The 26,320-nt window shown below is 37.4% G+C and overlaps 1 protein-coding gene across 4 annotated transcripts in view; it reads left to right on the top strand.

The window, feature by feature from the left end:
* LOC122530461 (transcription factor AP-2-epsilon) overlaps positions 1 to 26,320 on the top strand; it is a 159,301-nt gene that overhangs the window by 128,964 nt on the left and 4,017 nt on the right. For all 4 annotated transcript variants that reach the window (XM_043657445.1, XM_043657443.1, XM_043657442.1 and 1 more), the window contains exons 5-8: positions 6,659 to 6,857; positions 16,521 to 16,639; positions 25,489 to 25,630; positions 25,825 to 25,996. In XM_043657445.1, the coding sequence (XP_043513380.1) occupies positions 6,659 to 6,857; positions 16,521 to 16,639; positions 25,489 to 25,630; positions 25,825 to 25,996 (632 nt within the window). The remainder of the gene's footprint in view (positions 1 to 6,658; positions 6,858 to 16,520; positions 16,640 to 25,488; positions 25,631 to 25,824; positions 25,997 to 26,320) is intronic.

The following is a 26,320-nucleotide window of genomic DNA, read 5'->3' as shown; positions in this document are numbered from 1 at the left end:
GCGACGCGGGACATTTGCATTTTATCAACAAAATTAATGTACATTTGCTTTGCGTTTCGTTCTCTCATTAGAACTGATTAATACCGTTTAATTATATCGTACGAGTCGAATGACTTTTTCTGTATTTTTCTATACTATACACCGAGGCAATGAATAAAGATGCGTCGTATTCGGAGAAGCATACGTGATAAATCGCTGATTTGTATACGCGAGACGCAAGTGTAGGAGATTTTTTTTTTTCCAAGAGCGCACGTAGGACTCTTTCAGATCATTTTTGGATCTGATTTAAATATTTAATTGGACATCGAATGACGAATGACAATTTGTCGTGTGCATAAATCGCGCGTGGTTCGACATCTGCTACATTGTGACACATTGGCGCAACGTTTGGAAAACAGAACAAACACACTTCGATCTGCGATAATGATAATAAATAGATGGACAGGTTCAGACTACATTTCTCGAAAACTGCACGATTCATTAATCATTGGAATGTAAAAATTGCGAGCAAGGATATAGTCGGTTCAGTGACAATCAGGAAATCGACGACCGCTAGATAATCAATTATCACGATAAAAGAATGTGATTTGTTCGATTTGTCGGGAGAAAATCATTTCCTGTAGAACTGTATTTGCACTCCTTCGATTCTAAAAATTACACATTTGTAATTCGTAAACGCAATTTGCATTTTTAATTTTATAAAGGAATCGTGGTAGAAAATTGAGGTGGAAAAATAATTTAATCGTGTCTTCATGTCGCAATAATATAAATTTAAGGAACATTTCGACACACTCTTCCTTTTGTATCAAAAATAAACGCACGGTATATTTCCCGTTTATTTGTGAAGATACATTTGTATTTCTTGTATTTTTAGAAAAGAGCGTATTTATGCATGAATCGTTTCAAATTCTACATTAAAGAAAATACATACATCATTAAATAAAAGAAGAATGTATTAAAATATTTCTTTTAAATCCACGCTGTATATTATCGCGACACAAAGAAGCGATTAAACAATTTCTCTCTCCTTCGAACTTCCATCTCGATTCATCGCGATAGACGACAGAGAGTTTCGACAAGAGAAAACGTCGCGAGATAATCATCAACAGGCTTCACGATCGAGAATCACGCGGCGGTTATTATCGGACTGTTTGCTCGATAATGTCACTCCGTTGTAACTTTCCCTCAATATTGTAATGATGTTCGAAACGTAGGAACCCGCCCACGGGTTTACCTTTTGCTACAATCTGCCTGTCAGGCGGTTCGCTTCGCCTCCGACCATCCCACCGGCGATCAATGAAAGAAATTTTATTCAGCCTGCCGATCAAGCAGCAGCGGCGATTTATCGCTGTTCGAGTGCTTAATTGACTACCCACGCTTTTGCTGTGCCGCCGATACGATTCCGATGTCTCTGACAAACGATCGTCCTTTCCTTTGACGCTGGAAAGTATGCATCCGAGTGAAAAACCCGTTGCGAAATTAATCGCGTAACGTGAGTTTAATCGCGATGAGTAGCTGTAAAGGTAATTTCATTCCTCCTTCGTCCTTTTTTTTCTCCCTTTTTCTCTTTCTTTCTTGTTAATTAATCCTTTCTAATTTTCCTTCGTTTATCGGTTCTCCTGTCGCGTTGAAAATGTGAAAACCGTGAATGCTCGGTGGGATGTTTCGTTATTATTTGCGTTCATTAAGGAAGAGGCAACGAGAGTTTTCTTTCACTTTGTTTCGCAACGATAAGTCGAAAAACGAGCAATTTCACGCTAAAATTTGCTAAAAAGCGAAATTAATCTTCCAAAATAATATTTCCTAATTTGTAGAGAAGTCCTTTTCAGTATTATATTGTTAAGATATCATCCTTTCCCGAGATTTGTTTGCATTTGGAGAATCTAAGAATCTGCTATTTCAAGGCATCATTCGTGCAAATTTACTCTGATAGAATAAAAATTCAACAGAACATTCTGTATAAGTAATAAAAGTAACTTGATAGTGGAAAACCTGAAAATTCTGACAGTCCGATAAAAACTTTCTCAATTCGGATGAATTCCTCATTTGATCCAAGTCGATCCATCAGTGATTCACGAAACTATCGACTGAACTTCGTCTCCTTCTGTTCAAATTTTGATCTTATACCAAGATGTTTATAGAAATAAAAACATTAGCCAGCCACGCGAGTATTCTGACGCGTTAAAATCTTCAAATTCCCTCCCCCAGTTGAAAACCTCTGCTTCAGAATGACCACTTGAGACTAGATGTTGATCGGAGAAAAAACATAACGATCCCATAACGATCACCATCGTCCGAACAAATAAAATCACTGTCGCTATTACTTTCACCGCCGCGGATTACGCCATTACCACGGAGGACTCGTCTCGCCACGGTGTATCGCGTCTAATTATTATCGTGTTACAAGCACGGTAATTAACGTAAACGTTGAACAGCCACGTTGAAGCGGTAGTAAACGGCCAGACGTTTTCACGGTTCTGTAAGTCGTGGCCGAGGTTCTTAACACTTTTGTTTCACCAGCTCCGGTAATATATCCACGCTGAGGTCGAGAGTGACAAATTATCTGGTGGCGACTTCCTAGACGTTATCTCGGGTTGAAACGAGATGCCGATCTCGGGACACCAAGTCTGGAGACACGGCCTTTCTACATTGGCTCTGTCGTCGGGACAGAGAGCGTGAAAGATGAGAGAAAATCTAATTAGTCGGCTAAATTTCGAATTCACGCTGAAAATTTACGGCGTCGAGTTTTTATATATCAAACGGGATCGCTGCTTTCCACAGTCGTTTTTTTTTTTTATTTCTTTTATTATTATTTTTTTTTTTTTTTTTTTGACACTGGATTCTGATTTATGCGACGTTTCATTCATTACACGGATTGCCGCACGTGCATGAAAGACTAATTTGAGAGAGAATAAATGCTCTCTAATCTCCGTAGGCAAAATTAATTAATCCTAGGAAAACTAAGTCTCAGTGCTCAGCCAAATTTATTGTACTTTGATATTGGAAGGCATCTTTTTAAATACAAATATCTTAAAAGTATTTTAAAAGGCACTTTCGAAATTACGAAATTTTAAATTTATGTTCATTAAACCACGAGCATTGAGGTACTTTTTGAAATGACGTTCTATACTCGATGGGCTCGAGGAACCTCGCCCTTTTTTTTTCTGAATTAAAATTCGATGTTAGTCATTTATTTTAATTACGTATAATTACGAGTGATAGTATCTACGTACCGCGACTCTCGATAATAATCTGGCCGTGATAAATCGAAATACAATCTTTCCGAGATAAAAAGTAACGATAAGGAAAACGCAGCGTGAAATTTAAAAGAAGGAGAAGAAAAAAGAACAGAAGGAATAATACGTCGGTATCGAGCACACGTGGCAATTTGCAAATCACCATCGTGAATGAATTTCAATACATAATTCCAGTTCGCCGTTCGTTGCATTACGATTTACTCAAGATCTCGACAATGAGAACGTGCTCGCGATAATAGTAAAATATCATTTCTTTCATTTTCTCTCTCTCTCTCTCGAACGTTGTCGAAGGAATCTTCACTGAAAATCGGTGAGAACGTCAAATCGGGATTGTTTATATATGGACGATAGTTGTTGAATTAATCGATACGTGCCTTTGTAATTAACTCACGACCGATTGATCGATAGCAGCCTCATCGATGAGTGAGACCGTTTCGCAATTCGCGCCAGCAAAAGGTTAAAACGACCCTCGGTAATTACACGTTTCGCACGACCGCGTGTTACCGCGCGACTAACGCAAGCAAAGCGTGAATTATTTCTATTAAATAAATTAATACACTTCGAGTGCCGTTACCAGGATGAAGATAACTCGAAAGACGTTCCCAGCGTAGCCACAACCTTTCCTTTTCCTTTTTCTGTGTTTCTTCCTTTCCTCTGGAACGACGGCATTTTTGACATTTTGCATTACGATAACCCGCTAAACACGCGTAACTTTCCATACACGACTGTCTATGAAAATGTTAGAACAAGTACTATATTTGTTTCAAGACCATAAGTTCATACTACAAGGAATCTATGAAATTAAATGATATACTTTATACTATGAAGAATCTAAGAAGTTGATTATCCACGATAATTGCTAAATATTACTGAAAATAAAAGGTGCTCTATCAGACTCTCGAGCACCTTTTTAAGTTTCAAACATTTAAAGAAATTTATTTATTAGTTAAAGTTACGCAGACTTGGAATTCGTATTTCTTAAAATGGACAAATCAGACTAAATTTCACTTACAGTTGTACATATATTTCACGTAAAACTAACAAATTAATTAAGATTCACGAAACAACTTCTAAAACTCTTCTTCTTCGACTTGAAATTCGACGAATGTCAACATTTTCAGTCTTCTGTAACTGACTGTAAGCAAAACACGAGCGGAATTGACAGAAAGAAATACAAAGGAAAAAGAAAAAGAGTAAATGGCGTACTGGCGATCGATAATTAAATGCGATCGCCGAGAGCATCGAATATTTAATTTCTCGACCGCGCGCTGCACTCGAATTACAAAATTGATACGGTGAAAGTTAGAAAGCAAGGATACGCGTAATTTTAGTTCTTCTATGCTGTTGTAAAAATATCACCAGTGAGCGAGTCATTTATGTGTCTATCGAGTGTAACTTTCCTCGAGCTACCAAATTGTCCGGTCAGCTTCGTCGGCAGGCTGCTGCCTTACCGTTACACGATTTTCTACCGCTTCATTCTCGAGATTACGATTTATAAGCACGGAACAAACCCACGTCGACCTATTTGGTTCGCGTAGAAATTTATTACCCGTTTGACCCGGCCGATCGAGACGTCTCGTTGCGGATTGATTCTACTTGACAACTTGTTTGCACTCTCCTCCCCTTTGCCACTCCTGTCGCTTGCTCCTTCTTTCACTCTTTCGATCTTATGTTTTCACACACACACATACACACGCACAAACGCTGTACAAACGAATCAGACGTCAATCCAAATCGAATCACAACCGGAGAAATAATATTATACGATGTATACCTGTGTGCTGTACGATACAACAAATTTCACGAGATTTCTACGATAAGAGTTAGGACTCGTAGCAGCACAGAAATCAGAAAGCTGCTGGAAAATATTTTCATACTTCGAGTCAAAGGAACATACATTTTTTAAACATACGATTTTAAAATATTTCAATAATATTTCTGTCGCACAACTCTTCGTACAAATCTTTTCTAAGCTAGAACATTCAAAATACCTTAAAACACTTAAAATATTCCGATAAAACGGTATCAAGGTGCTCGTTAAGTGTCCGAAATATTTTAGGAAAGACTCCTGCATTCAGAATTAAGGCGCTAAGAAGGACGCCACGAACGCGATTATCAACCTATATTTCCCCCTCGTTCGATCGAACACCGAGCAGAATTTTTATGCACCAAAACCTAAGTATTATACGAAAATAAAAGATAAAAAAAAAAAACAAAAAAAAGAAAGAAAGAGACGCACTATGTCGTATTACAATATTTTTCAGCAACAAATTTCGAGTTGAAGCTGGCTTTCGTTTTAAACGGCGATAAACCATAGGTGTACCTCATGATCGAGCCAAGAGCGCACGATGAAGAGTTTTCAAGTTATAAGTTGACCATCATCGATTTGCCTTGTAATAACACGGCTTTGTCCGGACCCCGCGGCCCTATATTAAGCATTCCAGAGCAACGATGCAATAATGCGGGACTATCGGTGCATAGAAACGAAAACCGGGCGAGGTACGGCGAATTTAAAATATTTCGCGGAGGATATTGCTCCGATATCACGGTTATGCACCCATACAGGCACGCTCTGGCCGGGTATGAGATAATTTCACAAGATTTTGGTATTCCTTACCGACCACTCGTTAAACCCTCTTTGACCTTTCACGAGAGCCGAATATCGTACTTGTGCGGAGATTATTGCATTCCTTTTATCAACAGATATAAAATTAACTGACTGAAGGGAAATAGTTGGCGGCAAGTGGAATAAATTTATTTCTCTGGAGCAGGGAGCAAGTTTCCTCCATTTCACGAAAAATTTACTCGAGGTTTCGACAATGACTATGAGTATACTAAAGCATTGCACTCTGAACATTAAATATATTTATCAAAGTAACATGCACGATTTTACTTTTCTACGCTAAGGTAGTGAAAAAGAAAAAAATCGACCGAGACAGTAAAATTGTATACATTTTATGTCGTTGGACATTGAGGCTGAAGTATAATACATTACGTGGATTTGAAATACCACGTTACAGTCGCGCGAAATCTCACGAACGCAGCCAAAAATTAATGCTCGTTAACCACTCGTCTGCTGTTGTAAATTTAAAAATTTTAGAAATTTAAAAATTCACCTGCCGTTGTAAAGTTAAAAATTTTTCTCGTCCCCGACATTAGCTGCTTAACCTCTTGGCACGCAGTGACATCGTATACAAATATATAATGCACGTGTGTAAAGATATGAAAAAAAAATATGCTTCCACACGCTTGTATCCTATATTCTAAATCACTTCAACAAAGCCGTCACTGGTAAATTTTTGTCGCAGAAGTGATTCGTATGTCGAGAGGTTAATCGATCCTCCGACCGGTGAAAACGCACAATTCTCAACTGTGAAACGCGCGTTGCTTCTTTGTTGCAGACATGAAACCATCGGACAGGAGCGAGAAGGCGATGCTGACTGGGAACGCGCAGCCTTCGGACGTGTTCTGTTCGGTTCCAGGACGATTATCGTTACTAAGCAGCACCAGCAAGTACAAAGTTACGGTAGCCGAGGTACAAAGACGACTATCGCCACCGGAATGCTTAAACGCGAGCCTCCTCGGCGGAGTCTTACGGAGGTAAGATACTGCCATGAAACTCGCCCGATGTCTTTGCCCGTTTGCCAAGCGCCTCGTTTGCATAATACAATTTTATAAGGGGATTAGCCCCGTCTGCAGTCAGACAGTGACGCGACGTTGTTTCGCGACACGTTGCACGACGAGCGACGAAACATCGTAAAATCTCTTGGCTTCCTCTCGCTCGACGTGACTGCGACGACTCTCCATTTTATTTTCCACGACCGTTCCAAGGGCTGTTTGAATGTTTGTTTCAGTTTCGTTTTACGGTACAGGGGATTTGACATTAGCATTTTAACATCGACGATTCGAAATTGGAAATTATAATTTGAACTTTCAAGAACTGCTTATTGGAAATTACAATTTATTTAGATTCGCAACAAGTGCATTATAATATATAATCCGAGTTCTAGGATGGCAATGGAACTTTGCAATGTGGAATTTTCATTCAGAATTGATTTGGATTTGAGGACACGTGTCGAAACCACTTTTATTCCCTCTTAACAGCGATTTGTCTTTCACAACGTGATCATTAACGTTCGGGAGAACGTTTAAGGATCACGTTGTGTTTAAGGATCGGAGAATATAATGTTATAAATAATTCAGTTCCCTTTCAACTTTATAAAATTACGGAATGACGATTAGTGAAAAGTAGAATTCGATGATGTAATTCAATTGAAACAATTGGCGTGAACGTTAATTCGTAGTGGGTCAGAATTATTATTCGAAGCGTCCTTTTCAAATCTTCGCGTCTTCAGAAAGAAACTAAGCTTGAAGACGCTACGATAATGATGAAGAAAAATCAGTTCCTCGAAAACCTCGAATAATGATATCAACAACTATCTATGTTCTCCTTCAATACAAATTTGATCGTACCAAGTATTTTACAGATACCACTTAGTATCGATCAATATTTTTCTCGAAAAGCAACGATGCGACACACGAGACGGCGCTCGTTGCTGCACATTTCCGGACATTTGTCGTTCGCTGTGGAAACATCAGAAAGGATCACAGCATCGGGAGGGAACAATAGGCTGGGCAAGCGAATACAAGCGACGGAATAACCAGCGAATCGGGATACCGATCCGTTTAACCGTTAAACGAGACTTTATCTATCCGGTTAATTAATAAACGTGCGCGTTCGCTTCATTCGGCCACCACTTGCTCGAGCACGGACAGCAGTCTGATTTATGGGTTTCTCTCTTGGAAGCGGGAAGAGCCGTTCTTTATCTGATCCGCCATTTTACTCCGGCCAGAACATTATCCGTTGCGCAATGCTTTATCACCAAAGGCGTGGATAAATCACCGTGGTATCCACCGGCCGGATGTATCTCACGCACGTGAAATACGCGTGTACGTGTATACTCGGTGCGGACTCGTTCGCGGATCACGAACGAAAAAAAGAAGGAAGAAAAAGTAAAAGAAAGAAAAAAGATACGAAGAAAGAACAGATCTAACTGAGATCTAAACTCGATGCGTATAACCAGCCGTAATAAGTAATAATAGAAAGCTGTTCGCTTCTGATACGCGAGAACGTTAACGAGCGCTCGCGAGGAACGTACAGTGATACGAGTCAATGCTTACACGTTCGCGGAAATACCCGTCTGGAACACAACGTCTGGCCGTTGTGTTTAGACGAAGAGTGGTACAATTCGATCTTCGTGGGGTCTTTTGGTTATTTTCGATCGATTACGAATTTTATTTTTCGTTGCACGCATGATTTTTTGATTCGATTTTAAGTTGAAGGGCGTGAGAGTCTTCTGGAGATACGGTACGAAATAATTTCTACAAAGCATATACATATATCAGATGCAAGAGAAATTGTTACGAAAATTCAGAAGGCAAGAAGAGTTATTTAAATGAATTTCTGATACTGCAATTGAATTGATTGATAAATATTAATAAATAATTTTTGCTCAACGAAACAATAAACAGGCGATCAAATCACAATGTAATTTTCAAATGATGAGAACCGTGTGAAAATTTACACCATCTGGATATAATCATATTTGGTTCATATTTCTGAATAGTTGTTGGAAATCATATTTGTTTCTTTACAATAGGGTAAAAAAGTATGATCAACCGTAATCTTTTCTTCTCGTGAGCAAACAGAATTCTGATTACGGGGACATAACATCGATGATCGTTTCTATACCCAGATGATCGTGAGTGGATGAATAATGCTCCACAATCGCCAAAGGCGAGATATCAAATACCGCTATACTATATATTCTAAGCTTCAGCCTCAACAAAAAAATGAACCACAAAGCAGCAAACAAGAATTTCAATCGCTTAGACATCGACGATCGCGAAACCATTGCGAAACCTTCTCGACTCACGTTTGCCTTTTTTGAATTCGTGCAAACCTTCTCGATACAAAGTACTCGCGAGTGTCACGGATCATTCAGGAATCCGCGATCACCCTCGATCGAGCGAACAAAAAGAGCTGCAACGTTTTCCATCCGCCTACACGCGCGAGCACGTACATACCTAACTATCCGTGAAACGTGTTCCACGGCTGGTGATGGCATTTGAGACACTTCGAATGGCTGTGAATCTCCGTTGTGCGTTTGACAACAGATTGAAAATTCATTGAACATTGAGAGCCATAGCGATTTCGGTTTCTAAACGTGACTTGATTTTCGAACTGCCGACGTTCTTTAATTTTATTCTTTTATTTTGGAGAGTTTTCTCTAAAAGATACTTCCAATTTATATTTCTTACAAATAAAACTGAACACCCCAAATTTTTGTAATTGTTTCTCGAATCATTGACTTTCTTTAATTTTATCTTTTTATTTTATGAAATCTCTCTCCAAAAGACACTTCTAATTTGTTCTAATTCTTTAAAAATGAAATTAAATTACCTTAAATTTTTGTAATATAGTACAAATTATTGGTCTTCAGGCCTACGATGCTTGAGGAAATAAAACTCTCGAAATCTTGACGAGACTTTAAGTCTTGGAACACCGAGAATCCTATTTTCTGAGACTTTAGCTCAAGTCTCGTCAGGATTTTTGATAGTCAATGAAATATTTCATTTTTCGTCAGAGAGGGGACCGGCAATTTGAAAAGAGATCGCGAACGCAGAATTTTCCGAACTCTTCCGTAAAAGTCGATCGTAGACCTTAATTCGTGCAGGTAGAGAACGCGCGGCGGAGGCAAGAGGATCGGCCACGAGGGAAGCGGACACGAGGGACAAAAGAAAGAAAGGCAGACGGGCACGGTAGAAATCTATAGTGGCGAGAGAAGCAGGCGCGTGTAATTATCAGTCAGATCGCTATTCGAATGGATGAATTATATCGTCGCGGTCTGCGGTGCGCATCGTGCGCAATGCTGCCAGCCCCGGGGGCTGCTCGTACAATCAGGAATTGACACTCGGAGCTATGCAATTATTAATGTCTCATTTGCATCGGGAATAGATCGGCCGCTTTATTGGCAGTTTATTCATCGGTCTCCTTTTTTCCCCTCCCCCGTCCCTGTCTATCCGGTTCGCACGCTCGTGGAATTCGCCGCGATTTCATCCTAACCGCGAGAAATCGTGGACAGCGATGGAATTTTAGACACCTTATATATATATATATATATATATATGTATGTATATAACTATATAATTATATATATAAACCTTATAATACCCTTGTAATAACTATATATATAACCTTATAATAAACCTTATATATATAACTATATAACTATATATATAATATATATAACTATATATATATATGTGTGTGTGTATGTGTTATTATATATTATTTATAATATATAATATATAAGTGTGTGTTTGTTTGTGTATGTGTTATTATTTATTATTTATATCGTTAACGATTTCAGAACGAGATTGACAGTTTTTACGATTCGTTTATGATTCTTTTCGATTGGAAGTTAGACTTCGAAACTTAGGGTGCTACTGAAGTTCTGTTAAATGCGTAGAAAGTATGTGAATATCGGTAATTTCTAGATTGTGGATTCTTAAGTGTTTATAGGAAATTTGGGGATACAAAAGTGTACTACTTTGAAGCATGGTCCTACAAATTTTATCTTCTTCTTCTCTTTTTTTTCCGCCGTTTCTCCTTCTCCTATTCTTTCTATTTCTTATATAATTATTAGCTAAGAAGAATTACAATGTGCTCGAAACATAAAAAAATAACAACTATTAACAGAGAATATTAAGACAATTAGAATGGATGGACTATGAATATTTGTCTATTTTTGAGAAATTTAAAATTACAAAAATCTATAAAATGTATAACGTATAACACATAAAACATTCAAGGAAAGAAAGTTCTATTTGAATACCATTGAAAAATATAAAATATAGAAACTGTTGTCATTTATATATATCGAGTGCCTGTATCAATTCCAAGGAACGAAGATACCTACGTTTCCCCCATAAAAACAATTCTTTCCTGCAATTAATCATTTTTATTCTACTCTTTCACTCCAGGACAAATCCGAGAACGAAGGATTCTTTGATTTATCAACAGCACTTGGCACTTGGTAGATTTTAACGATTAACGACGCCAGTCGTCGAGGACGTCTTGAGTAATCAGGGTGTCCTGGAGTTCATGTCGGGGGGAGAGAATCGAGTGGAGAAGGGCGCGAAGAAGACGGCAGAAATCTCGGGGAGAGATCCGCCTCCCCGACAGAAGAAGAGCGAGACTCGTTCTCAGTGAACAAGACTGTGTAATGAGTGCAGAATTGCTCTCGTCACGTACAAAGGAATCACTGTACCAGCCTCGATAATAAATATATATGGGGATGCCCTATCGTTTAACGCGAGTTTCACGAACCCTGACGAAGTCGAACAGTGACGGGGCTTGAGACACAAAATTCGAACACGCCGAATGAAAGTTTTTTCAACATCTCGAATGTTTTGAAAGTCACGATTGTCTTGAATGTTGTGACAAGGTTCGATAGGCACGATGAACGAATTTTCCGAACACTTTCTTTAACATCAGAGTGATCGAAAAGCGTGAAAATGAACTGAACATTCGTCGAAAACTCTATCGAGACAAGCGAGATTTTCGGGAGTCTAAAAAATTTCCAAGGTCGAATTAACCACTTGCCGACCGGCAACTGATTGCGGACCATAACGAGTGACCAAATCGTATACAATAATTCGTCGCCTTCTTTTTGAACTCGTCGATATATCACTGGATAGAAATGATTGAGATGTAATAAATTTATTATTTGCCTTGCCCAGGTTATACTCAAATATACTTAAAACTGAGAAAATATTGCAATTTTGGGACAAAGAATTCTCGACGTGCATAGCACGTCATTCCAACGCAAGAGGTTAAGACCGAGAATCTATTACGACATTCAAGAGTTTCAAGCTTCGAATTATGCACAATACAAATACATAATGCAGATTCGGAGCTATTCGAAGTTAAGATCCTATAGTCACAGGCAGAATGTTTCGAAAGAACACTGCACGAGTGGACGTCGAGTTGCGTAAAGTAAAATTCTCGTCACAGTTTTACGTAGTGGCGGCAGTGGTGAAATGTCCTGATGCGATAATAATTATGCAATTTACGTCGGAATAATCGAGCGTTAATGCACGCTGACGATATACTTTTATCAGCCAGTGTTAATTGCGGCGAAGAAAATACCGTGATGTTGAAAGGACGTACACACGTAAATGTTTTTTCGAGTGGTCGCAAGAAAAAAGAGTGGAACCAACGATACCGCGTTAATGACTCTTGACACGTGACGCTTCTATTAAATTTAATGGATCTCTTTACGCAAAATGATCTCCGTTTACATAACGGTACGAAATTCTCGGTAATGAAAATTTATAAGATATTCCTGATTTTTTTCTTTTTTTTTTTGTGAAGGTTACTAATTTGCAGTGAGGAACTTAGTGTAGATTTAAATGTGGAATTCAACAAAAATTTAGTAGAGATTTGTTTAAACTTTGTCAGTGTGTTTTATGTGTAGCATCAAGATTAAAACAGCAAGAATTTCTTAAATGCTTCATTAAAAAGTTGTAAGCTGCACTTTCAGCTGTAACGTAAGCGTTAAGCTATACTCACGTACATACGTATGCGTTGTTTCACTTTATGAAATATCGTTGATATCGACGTAGCATTTAATTTACGACGGACGGGATTTTCGGCAGTGAATTGAACTGAAACTGGAACGAAATTGACATGGAACGACGTACGCTTGCCATCGTAAAGCAAAACTACGCACAAAAAGATAAAAACATGCAGCGTGTCGTAAACACTATACTGTAGACTATTCAAAAACTAAATACGATTAATTTGACAAATTTAAAAAAATAAAGAAGAATGTGTCGAACGTTGCAATCTTTTGAGAAAAGAAAATATAATTTCGTTTTCTTTGAAAAATTTGATGGAAAAATAACGTGATTCAGAAACTTGCATAAAATGAAGTTTAGTTTCACAGAAACTCGTGTATTTTGTCTTATCTTTTATCACGCTGAGAAGAAAATTTCTATATTTATATATTTCACATTTTTGTATGACGTTTTAACGAAAGCATTTACCGATCTTTTATTGCAAAGAGTTGTAATTTCATTTTTATTTATAAAACACGCTGACACGCTGAAACAAAGTTCGAACACTAAATCATTCAATGCACTGTAGAATTATAAAAAATTCAAGTAAAGAATTTAAATGAACGTTACTAACTACACGTGGTAACTAAACTTTGACGTAATCTCGACATAAATCTAAAGTACTGCAAGAAAGAAGAGCATTGATAAATCTTATCTATCAGGATCAAATGCAAACGCCAGCGACATAAAATAGAACGTTGATCACTTCACCAAATCGGGAATACAATAAACCGGGAAAATAAAAATCTCGAATCCTCCCTTTCAAACATTCCAAACCTGGCTGGTTCTACAATGAAACGTCAAAAGGTACAATGAGAAACGTTCGATCGTTTGTAAAGGCAGCGCTACGGACGAGTTTATCGTAGCCAATGAAACGATATCTGATCCCCGAAACTATAAGTGTTCACAAATTACCGGAAGAATTCCTCTGGAACGAAATTACGCCTTTAAATCAAGTTCTAGGCTATCTGGATGGAGAATACCACGCGTATAAATTTCAAATAAAATGTGATCGCATTGAAACATTGACTATCACTTGTAAATGTAAACAAAACATACAAATTAGATTGCACGAAACGTACAAATTAGATTGAATGAAAATTACAGGAAAAAGGTATAATAAGTAGAAGTTCGTTCACCTATAAGAGAAAAAGGTTATAATTTAATAAAAATCTAATTATTATAAATTTGGTAGTATTTTTGTAGAATTTTGTAACCTTCGAGTTACACAGTATTTTAGAAAGTTAAAGGTACGCGTCTATACAGTAAATGATAAATCTGATGAAATTCGTGAAAAAAGAAAATAGTGACATATCTGTTCTCTAAAATATAGAATATTTTTTTGAAATCGTTGAGTTCAATATTTTTAATACGAGCGTTCTTCGATCATTCATTTGGCTTGCCCAAATTATTTTTGAAAGAAGCTCCGATCTATTATTCGTTTCAGTGATACGAGACGAAATTTATTATGCAATGACTTAATGGTTCACTGAAATCGTGAACCTCTTGCGCTTGGAATGACGTGCCACGAATCCAGTGATATCATACCGACGTGTTCAAAAATTATTGTATACGGCGTTGGTCACTCGTTATGGTCCGCAATCAGTTGCCAGCGCAAGTGATTAAACTGTGAATTTACGTCTAATCTGGAAAACGCGTAAACAACTTTCAAGTATCTTATTAATGCCATTTAATGCCTCGTATTATCTCTCGAAAGTCAATTTTATCGCTCTTGCAATAACTGTATAATGATCACGACGAATAAGACCATTTACAAATCCCTTTATCCATTATTTAGCGATTAAATCACGCACTGTCAGGGACAAGCAACTGTCCTGGATATTTTTTCTTTTTTTGAGTGATAGTATATTTCGTAACGTAGATTCTTTCGGCAGATATATTAAAAAATGAGAAAAAGAAAAAAAGAGGAAAGAGCTGTAGCGGTAAAGTGTATTAATTGCCGAGCGAAGCGAAAGATTACCGGATGAACCGGCTACTCGAGCCGAACAAAGGTAGCCGATGTGTATAAGTACGTATTACCGTTATGTCGGTCCACGAATGACGGATGAATAGGGTGTGTTGAGAAGCGCTATCGAATTCTCCAAGATGTTCCGCGAAATACACGCGTATAACTCAAGAGCCTGTGAAAAGTTTAGGTTGCTCTTCAAGTAGAAATGCTTCGTCGCTATTTCTTTCTTTCTTTTTCTTCCCCCCCCCCCCGATATTTTCGACTTCTTTCCTTGTAAAATGTTTACCCTTTTCCGTCCGAATATTATTATTCGTGGAAACAAGAGATTGCTCTTACTGAGGGATTTCGAGTCGAGTATCGCTTTGCATATTTAGATAGACTTGTGAAAAGGAACGGATGAGAGTTATTGTGTAACGGCGCGTCCGCGTGAAGTAAAGTGTAATAAAAAGAGAATGGCTCAAGAATTATCGTGTTTTTATGTGTTGGAATCACGTATTTAATCCTGATAATTCCACCGTCTCAAAATTTCAAGAACGTTTGCAAATTTAGGGTCAAGTATCGTTTTGTGCATCTGAATAAGAATATCGTATAATCGACTGTAATATGTAATGACTCAAGTCATGTATTCGTATCCTCGCAGCATCTGAGAAGAAACGATGGGAACATCCACGTGAAGTGAAGTGTGTAACAGGATTAGCACGAGAGCTGAATGACTCAAGAAATGTCTCCTCGTATTTTTAACCGTGTGCACACAATCTTGAAGTTACTTCTCTCTCAAATTCTCGAGAACATCCTATCGTACGATTGATTCTTTTATCATCCGATCCAAGTGGTGTGTATAATACGTTGGAAGTTTTTGCGACACCGTTGAACGTGTATGCCTCTGAAAGCATCCTACTCGACGATCGACTTACAAAGTCAAGTTACTCGATCTACGGATGACACGCTACAGATTATGCTAATTTTCTCGTTTTTCTGTCTACTTCTCTCCTTCCTTCCGGTTAGCTCGTCGTTGATTTCCTTTTTCTTCCTTCAGTGATCGCGGCAGAGATGATTAATAGGGCAATTCCATTTCGAAATTTCTGCGCTCTTCAGTTCGAAGAGCCTTCGTGTTCGAACACGTTTTGATACCGTGCAATGTTACATTTGAGAATGAACAAGGAATTTGTATGAATGAGTCGCGTGAATGCAGGAATATTTGTAACGTGTAACACGTGAAGCTGAGTAATTATTGAGAAATATTTCGCTGATAGATTGCAACAACTTTTTCACTGATAGATTTATTTTTCCTTGGCGTGTCATTTTGTCTCTCTTTGTAATCTAAAATATTGGGATACGCAGCGAATGCGTCTTATGTTTAGAAAATGAAGCGAAGATAAAAGATCATTGCAAATAATTCTTAACAAATATGTACGCGTAGCTTTTCTTCTAGTAAATCTATTTTTCTATGGTAATTTAAAATAGGTAGTGAACGATACTTTTTATGTTCAAAAAATAAAAAAAAAAAAAAATACAAGGTTATTGCAAATAATTGTACCAATATTATATTATATATCAGATGTCCTATCATAATACTTATTGACAGTTTGTCTTTTAATCACGTTTTTTAGAGCGAAGTCCAAAAACGGCGGACGTCTGCTTAGAGAAAAGTTGGAAAAAATTGGACTAAACTTGCCAGCAGGAAGAAGGAAGGCCGCCAATGTCACGCTCTTGACATCCTTAGTGGAAGGTGAGTTGAACCACTTGTTGAACCTTCATCTCTTATAATTAAAGTAGGAATGAATTATTCTGATTAATCGCGTAAAAATTATCAACTCTGGTTGACATAAACGTTTGCGTTCTTTTTTCCTTTGATATCCAATACGAATTACTTATACGAGAAGGTTAAGAATTCAAACGTGTAAATCATAAGGTTCAATTATTTTAATTTATGCCAAGCATAAAGCATGTATCAAAGGCGGGAGAATATTTGCATCTGCATAAATAAGGCGCGATACGTGTTATGTTAATATCAACATTAATTGACATTAAATTGACTGAAAATCGCTAACGAGGATAAAAGTACAAGTACATTAATTATACAAAGTGTCGACTATGAGAACGCGTTTATTATACAGTTATATTGAATGTGAAATCAATTGTCTCCTTCCGTATTCCAATTAAAATTCTTTTCCAAAACGAGTAAAAGGAGTTCCCGAAACACGAATATCTCAGAGTATTACGATTTCGAACTATCGTTGCAAGTCGTAATCGTCGTGATATACTAAACTATAATCCCCAGTGTCGGATATATAATTGATAGACTGTGGATCGATGGGCAACATAAATGTACAAAGATGTACAGAATGCTCAAAGCAAAATTTTATAGTATTTGAGAGTGAAAGAAATCTCACGAAAATATTCGAACGTTTATTATATGTAGAAGAACTTTCGTGTAGATACATGCTGTATGAAATATTTTGAAATTTCATTAATCACTATAATTATAATGATATCAGTAAAGTTTGTGAGTAGATGCTAAGAAATTTGTTGACGATGGTTTCATTGAACAATAAGGATCATTGATACAGTGTAATTCTAACTCTTTGTGATCTCTACAAAAAAAAATATACCTTCATCAACTATAATAATGGCAGTCAGTTCTCATTACGGTATTACTGAGATGTGAGACTGTTTTACATGGTACACGTAAGAAACTCGTTAAAAAAAAGTTCTTACAAGTTCCCCGATACTTCATTGGACGATTATAAATTCTATTCCTATGGAGGCGTTCATAAAAATCGAGAATCTGCATAAATATCTACCAATCTAATTACCAGCGTGCGTCGTGCACGTCCCAAGCTGTTTATTTCAAATCGACGAGCTGTAGCCCGTCGAACAATAAATTTCTGTTTCATTAACTGTCACGGCGGAATTTCGCTATGGAGGAGCAAGAGAATGAGGCATGTGCAGCTTCTCTTAATAACATACAAACCACAGAATCAATTCTATGAAGTCGCCGGGACCCTATCCCGTTCACCGATCTAATTAACTGTCTGACAACGTAGCAACGAGTTTTCAAACTCGTTTCGTCGGACGCTTAGGATCTTCGTTTCGAAGACGGAAGTTAATCTCGAAGATACCCCGCTCGAACAGTCGCCGTGTGTTCTATACTTCGACCGGTATTCTTTCTCCCACCCCCCTCCCCCTTCTCTCTCTTTTTCTTTTTTCGCCTCTTCGTTCGACGCGTCATGCAGATGTGTAACGTACGAGGAAGAACATAACGATCAATCGATTATATTTGCCGTTATCGATACCTATTTGAATAACTGGAGTAAATATATAGGAAACGATATCGTCGAGCAAAATCTAATTAGGTGTATGTGTGTTACATAACACGTGACACCGTAGACCCGTAACACTGTCGAGGGATACAGCCACTTAATTGGAACTCGTTCTTCGTTCCTTTCACGGTCTATGAATCGATCGGCCAGAACGTCGAACGCGCCGGCGTTTCTTAATTCTTACTCACGCGTTTCGTATACGTTTTATCGACTTCGATATTTCGCGCCAACTCTCTCCCTATGATATAACTAGTAGATCGAACTCGGATTTATCAATCGCGAGGCGAGATTTGTTTGTTCAAAACGCGTGTAACTTACACGCCCGCTTTGAAAGTTTGGAGCACGCCGGGACGTAAATATAAACGTTTTATTTGTGACGTGAATATTTTCAGGTATCGAAACTGTAATATTAACAAGTTGAACTAGATTATACCGAGATTAAAATATGTATAAAATTTGCCTCGGAGAAATGAGAGATAAATGGGAGAGAAGTTTATAATGCAATAAAAGGACACGAGTTTCTGTTTGTGAAATTCATTGAAAATTAATCAGAGACGCACCGTTTTAAAACTGAAAATTGGTAATTTTGACCATTCTGCTAGGTTTGACGTTAATTATAACTGCAATATTATCTTCGGTTTAAAAAGAAAATAGTTATTTATGAAATTCATTGAAAATCGGAAATACACTATTTTAAAACTGGAAATTGATAAGTCTGACCATTTTAGTTTTGACGTTAATTATAACTGCAATATTATCTTCAGTTTAAAAAGAAAATAGTTATTTATGAAATTCATTGAAAATTAATCAGAAACGCACCGTTTTAAAACTGAAAATTGGTAATTTTGACCATTCTGCTAGTTTTGACGTTAATTATAACTGCAATATTATCTTCGGTTTAAAAAGAAAATAGTTATTTATGAAATTCATTGAAAATTAATCAGAAACGCATCGTTTTAAAACTGAAAATTGGTAATTTTGACCATTCTGCTAGGTTTGACGTTAATTATAACTGCAATATTATCTTCGGTTTAAAAAGAAAATAGTTATTTATATGAAATTCATTGAAAATCGGAAACACTATTTTAAAACTGGAAATTGGTAATTTTGACCATTTTAGTTTTGACGTTAATTATAACTGCAATATTATCTTCGTTTAGATAAAGAAAATAGCGCTCCAAACTTCCAAGCGAAAAATGCAAGTCTGCTAAGGATGAATATCAAATTAGAATTTGTGAGTCGGAAAATATCACGGAGGAGAGGAAAACGTTCCGTTACGATGGTCATAATCGTAAATAATCCAGCCAATCCGAGGTGTGCCAGGCTATCGTAAAATTTTGAAATGCCCACGGCCGAAAGTTATATTCATTGAGTGATATAATATTTCGAAATAACCACGTGCGTCTAACAGGTACGTGTGCTTGTGTGTGTGTGTGTGATAGCCGTTGAAAGAACCGGCGGAGTGCAGCGAAAGTGTGGGAACCTCCTCTCGAATGGAGGACGTAAACGTACCAGGTGTATGGGTATACTTTGCCCGCGTACGATTAACGTATACCCATGCGTGATTCATGCGTAAATTCGTGACGCAATCTACGGTTATACATACGACGAAAGTTTGTCTCGCTGTCGGCTCCACCTGGCGCATCCCGATCTTTCCTAACGCGTTTTATCCCATTTTTTTAACTTATCCACGTTGCGTAAGAACGATCGATTGTTCGGCGTCATTACAAGAGGAAAATTGCAATCTTCGTTTAAATAATTTTGTCACGTTTACCTGATCGGTATGAGAATAATTAAAAATGACTTGACAATTAAATATTACAAAATACGATAATTAAATATCATTTGGAATAGAAATTGCAATCTTTATTATTACAGAATTTTTGAATATCTCATTTGCGTTAATATCGCATGGAAAAATTCTGTTTACTTTCAAGTTAAATACAAATATATATGTGAGGCAGCGTAAATACGAAATCAGAACACCTCGGACATATACGTGTACCGTCTACATACTTTCCGTGCATCGATCGCAATCGAGAGAGTTTCGATACGGCGGCGAAACCGCAAGCATACTCGCAGTTATCTGGACACCGTTGTTGCAAGTACGCGGAAGAGAATCCCCCCCGCCCCCTGAAATCCTTCCCCGGGTTTCGATTATCGAGACACATTACAGTCGGAGCATAATTTGCGGTCGCTCTCAAAGATTGATTATCTCGAGTACGCCTATCGATTATTCGAACGTCCGTGAAATCGTCACCGTTTACCGTTCTTTCGCGTCGTCTTCGTGAAAATTCAATACGAGCGAAGTGTAATAAAAAAAAAATCTCGATGTAAGGAATTAATTCGATCAAATGTATCATATAAAATGCATGTAGATGCCTATAATTGCTCACGAACATATTCACATAAAGAACTTTTGTTCTTTTGTTCTTTTCACTAGAATTATGTTATTTATTGTGTTATTCACTTGAAGAAACTTTCATTGTGTTATGTATAAAACATTCTGATATTTGATATTTTTATTATAATAAGATTCAGCTATGATAATCCTATTGATTAAGTGTGAAACAAATAATGGAAACACATGTAAGAACTACAAGATATTTAGTAGGTAGCTATATATTTCAAAGAGATTATAAAATTATTTAAATATTCACAATTCATTATACTAAGCTTCAATATTCAGTTTTGGATACGTACGTAATATCTTATAAATATCTTATAATTTCTACGCACGTTTCCAGATTGATTGCAAATTTTATCAACACAATCATAATAATTGTCACTCATCAGAGTATTAGCAGCAAAATTTCAAAATGTTTGATGTAACATACATAAAAGTTCTTCTATGGTAACTTGCATGAATCGCTGTATATGACATATATGAAATACGAGAGTGCATGCTTATAATATAATCACCATCAAAATATTTAGCACAAATAACTCGAATTAACTAGTTGGTCATCACTTAATAATAACACCCACTCATGAAATGCTTCTAATTGACAATTATACCTACCAATTATCCAGATTAAACTCTAGCTATCTCCACACGTACCATTTATCTTTATACATAATTATATTCGAACTTTAATACACGTTAAACGTTTAATTTGATATTCTAAAACAGACGTAATTCCTCGGGACGTGTACTACATCTCAATTAGCATTATTCGATTACTCGTTGCTAGTTCACAATGGTAACTATCAAACTAAAACGAAGCAACACGAACAACGGGACGAGGAAGTCCCTCAATCGAATCTCACCTCGACCACATCGTAATAATCACGTTGATTTTTCTCGATCGGACGTAACGCTGGACGACGTGCATAGTAAAGTCATCAAGTAAAAAGGTTGATCGTTAATTCGCGAGTCACGTTGCTGATTCGTTCTCTCGTTCGTATTCACCGCGTGTACCAATCTGCAGCTCGCATCGCTGGCAATCACCCTCGAACAATCTGTGGTCCTCATCTGCATCGAGCGTTCCGTTCGTCGCATTCAGTTGTCCCGCTATACATCTTTATCATAGATTATCGTCTCGATCGGCTGCCTTCTTTCGAAAGAAGTTCGAGGGACAATTTCTCGAACGATCGAATCGTTAATGGATCGTACGATCACTCATCCCGACAATGGGTTTCGTTTAACTCGAACCCCAAACGGGACGGTTAAATTTTTTTATTTTCGCGTCGTTGGTACTGTCTCTGTTGATCGAATTTTTAAGAAACGATCTTTTCAAAATTTTTGTTCATGTTCAACATTTAGATGCGATTCCATTGGCGTTGTAATGAAACACGATTTTATTGGTAAAATTTGCAAATGTGTACAACAAAAATAGCGCACGAAAACGAGCTATAACAAGCTTGGAAGCTGGTTTCACTAGATATTGTCGCTTGTTCGTTCAGAATCAAATAATTTGTCATAATATCACAAATACTTCAATCTTTTTACACTTCATAAAATTACGGAAATATTAAATCAACCCTGAAATTATTTTTCTATAACCACAATATCAAAATTTTCATGTTTTAAACTGCCAATGAAATGAACACTAATCCTTAATGGAATAATATAATGAATAATTAACAGTTTCAATATAATAACAGTTTCAATATAATTGATATGATTTCTGCACTGAACGTGTAGCTGCACTAAATATCTAGTTTCTAGATACATTTCCAGATTTGTTCCAAACTTGACCAATATGATCATGATGATTCTCGTTACAGTGTCAATGTGTTCAACAAATCTTCTGACACTTTCACAAATATAGAAATTAATTTATTATCTTCATCCTGTTCTAAGAAGGTTCCATCTGTTTCAGTATAATAATACACACGGTTCGAAATCGAGAACACGGTAAACACAAAGGGCAAACCATAGAGAAGGTTTTCGTAAGAACTCTATTACCAAGTTCCATAAAAAGGAACGATCTTAACATCTCGCAACTTAATATCCCCCGTGAACCCTAATCTCACGTGTGCATACGTAAACGTGTGCGTTTCTCGGCTCAGAAACGTGACAGAAATATGAATTCAGTTAAAAGCTAATTAAAAGAAGTTATGAAACACGCGATGCTCGTATGCAAATCACCGATTGTGAAGCCGTGTCTTGGACACCGAGAACGTACTAAAAGCTAAATGAAACGACCTGTTGCACTTTGTACGTGCATCGTGCAGAAACTCGCGCGACTCGCGTTCGCGATTAGATCGTCGATGTTCGACGACACGAGTTGTTCGATTCAAGCTTCGTTCAAAGATCAATCCTTCCCAGCTTACACGCGCCTACGCTGCTGTAAAGTAGAATCTACATCGTGGTTATCGAAATGTTTCGTCGCTATTATATTAGCAATTCTTGCGGAAAAATAAACGTTGATCGAAAAATAACGTAATTGGGACCATTGCATTGATAAGTTCAACATTCGATCAGTCAATATCACGTTTATTTCATAATTATGAAATTAACTCCATGCATTTTGTATGCTTTCAAAAAGCGACTGGTAATTGGGAAAAAGGCTATAAATAGTAATGAAATTTACAATGAGAAATTCTTTGTATAGGTATTGCGCATTTTCGATATGTGTACACATTGCATATTGGAAATAGATCATTTCAAAAGTAATGTGATTTTTCTCTGAGAATTGAATTTGAAACAACTGAAATTGTTATTATTGAAATTTTATAAAATTCCAATAGAAAACTTGAACGAAAATGATTAATTGCTGATGAATATACATATATATAAATATATGTTTAGAAAATTTTATTAAAATAATGTCAAATTTATTGTTCTTGAATACATTTCTCGAAATGTAAAAAGAAAACCGATAGATGGATCGAAGGTATACATAATTTTACATTGATCTAATCAGCCGATAATTTTAAAGAGTATGATTTTGTGTAGATGTATGCTTCTTAAAAAAGTAGAAGGAAATCTCTTTGAACACTGCAGCAAGTGGGTATAATTTTTGAAATGACGTTTCACCGTGATTGAGATTGAGACAAGGCAGAAAGTATTACAAGGCATTATGTAAATTGCCATCGGTTGTGAAACGATTTTGTAAGATTTTCGACTCATTTGTTTCACGCAATTCGCGCTGTATCATTTCCAGCGAACAACGAAATATAATGCAACATTGTTTAACTACGGTGTATATAGCGTAACCACTATAATCGATAATCCTACATCGCGTTCATAATTTGTCCGCATAATGTCGTGTAAAATTGTTCCATTAAACGAATTCTAATTTACGTATAATCTCTAATTCAAGAAAATTGAAAGTATGAAAGCTACGCTCTTTGTACGATCTCATATCATAGAATTAAAAACACTTCGATAGAATTTTCGCGACTCTCGCCGGAAATAAAAATTACTCCCAGTATCTCGGAGTGAAACTGAAAATCAGTCGCAATAGCTCGGCACGGTCAAAAATTAATTTGCGATAACTCGACAGAAACGAAACTCAGTTCCAACAAAAAAAAAAAAAAAGAAAAAGACAATTCCAGTAGCTCGAGAGAATTAAAAATCAAGACTCGGCACTCGACAGGCCTGAAAATCGTCTCGCTAAAAGGCTTTCGTTGGAACGTAGCGAAAACAGCAGCGCAGAGGTAGAAAAGGGGTAACACGAAGAGGCAATTATCAGGAGCATTTTGCATACTTTTTAGCCGCGTGAAAAGGAAGAAACGCCGGAGTTCGCGAAATTGGATAATTCGTTAGCTGCAGGTGGCTCTCTCGGGCCTGTGTTCTCGATCTCGGTAGTCGAAAACCCGGCAGGCCTGCGGGTGGCTTTGCTCGGCTGTCGATAATAGCGCCCAGCGGGTCCGTTCCCATCTTGCACGAGACCCTGCTTGTACGTACCTAATTACCGAGCCATCATCGACGACGAAAGCGAAAGAGCGAGGAATACAGAGAGGCTCGAACGAGAACGCAGAGTAAAGAGAGAAATGCCGATCGACGAAGGGAATTGTTCCGAAAGGGGAGAAACGGACCACGTGCTGAAGAGAAAGCACGTATGCCGTTTCATTATCGTAAATTAGTCCGTTCCTCCGGCGGGAAGCGATCTTGTGAACGGCACGCGCGGAATGATTACGTTCAGTTTGTTTTAAGCCGAAGAATTTTAGCTCTTCGTATTCTTATTGACTTTAAGGTTGAGATAATAGGAGAATTAAACTCGTCGGCGATTAGATAGAGTGGGTAGTTTCGTGGTAATTTTTAGCACAGAGATAAATCTTTAAAAGTTTTTACAAGTGTCGAAAAGTAACTGGTTATTACACTTGTAACACATTTTTATAAACTTAATACGTGTTGCATCTTGAGACTAAATAACACAATATCTAAATTGATTATAATAATACATTAAGTCGATTTAAAAGTCATGTTGTGAGAATGCTACAAGTACTTCCTCGGACTGCAGTCATACAATATAAGAACTCGAAAACGCTTACTTGTTCTATCTCTTTCGATGCTCAATCACCCTATCTAGAAACGTGTTTGAAATGATCCATAAAGTCTGCCGCGCGTCAGAGTCGTGCAGTAAATGGATTTTAATGAAGGGAGAGATGAATAATGAAATTTGTAGGTTCCGATAAGGAAGATTTTATCTTCGATACCCGTTAAGTCGTAAACGAACGACAAAAAAAATTCGTATATATTTCCATACGACCGGTATGGTTGCGCAATCGAAATTCCCATAGCGAGGCGTTTTATATCTTGTCTTCTCTCCTTTTTCTTTTTTTTTTTTTCTGTTTTTTACAGGAGAAGCCATTCACCTTGCCAGAGACTTCGGCTATGTCTGCGAAACCGAATTCCCTGCGAAACAAGTTGCCGAATACCTCAGTCGGCAGCATTGTGAACCGCAAGATTCCTACAGGAGAAAAGAACTTCTTCATGCCACCAAGTAAGAATTTATTTCCACGTGTACGCGCGAACAATGGCGATAGACATCGAGATAATCGAGATAGCTCGAGCAGTTCAGTTCGAAATTCGTCGCGAACAGGGGAATGAAATTATATTGCCTACGTACGTACGTACGTGGCGGCGATTGCATTCGTCGAAAATCTCGAATTTACATTTCGGTTTCTTTTTTTTCAGACAAATCACCAAAGAGCTGATGGATCTTTTGAATCAAGACAGATCGCCGTTGTGCAACACACGGCCGCAGCATATCCTCGATCCAAGCATACAGAGACACCTAACGCATTTCTCTCTCATATCACACGGATTCGGAAGTCCCGCAATCGTAGCCGCTCTAACGGCAATACAGGTACCGATTGAAATTCTATTGCCCGTGTTTTAAAGTGATTGAACCTCTCAGAAGCAAACCTGACGAGCTTCTTATCAGATTTCACTACATGAGCGCAGGATTTTAAAAAAAACTAATGAAACTAATTATTTATGATAAACGAATCCATTCCGTTGTAAGATGAATAACATTCATTCGTTGTAACAAGTTGATATAAATAACATTCATTCGTTGCAAGAGGATGGCACAGAGAATAGTAAAGATCAATTTATGAATTTAACAATGAATTCATTTTCGAACATTATCACACCTTCCGATGTGGCTTTTTGAACGGTTCAAGTTCGA

The sequence above is a fragment of the Frieseomelitta varia genome, unplaced genomic scaffold (genome assembly GCF_011392965.1).
Source record: "Frieseomelitta varia isolate USP_RPSP 00005682 unplaced genomic scaffold, Fvar_1.2 scaffold_343, whole genome shotgun sequence".
NCBI lineage: Eukaryota > Metazoa > Arthropoda > Insecta > Hymenoptera > Apidae > Frieseomelitta > Frieseomelitta varia.
Note: the sequence above shows the minus strand (reverse complement) of the source record. Positions and strands in the feature narration are given on the sequence as shown.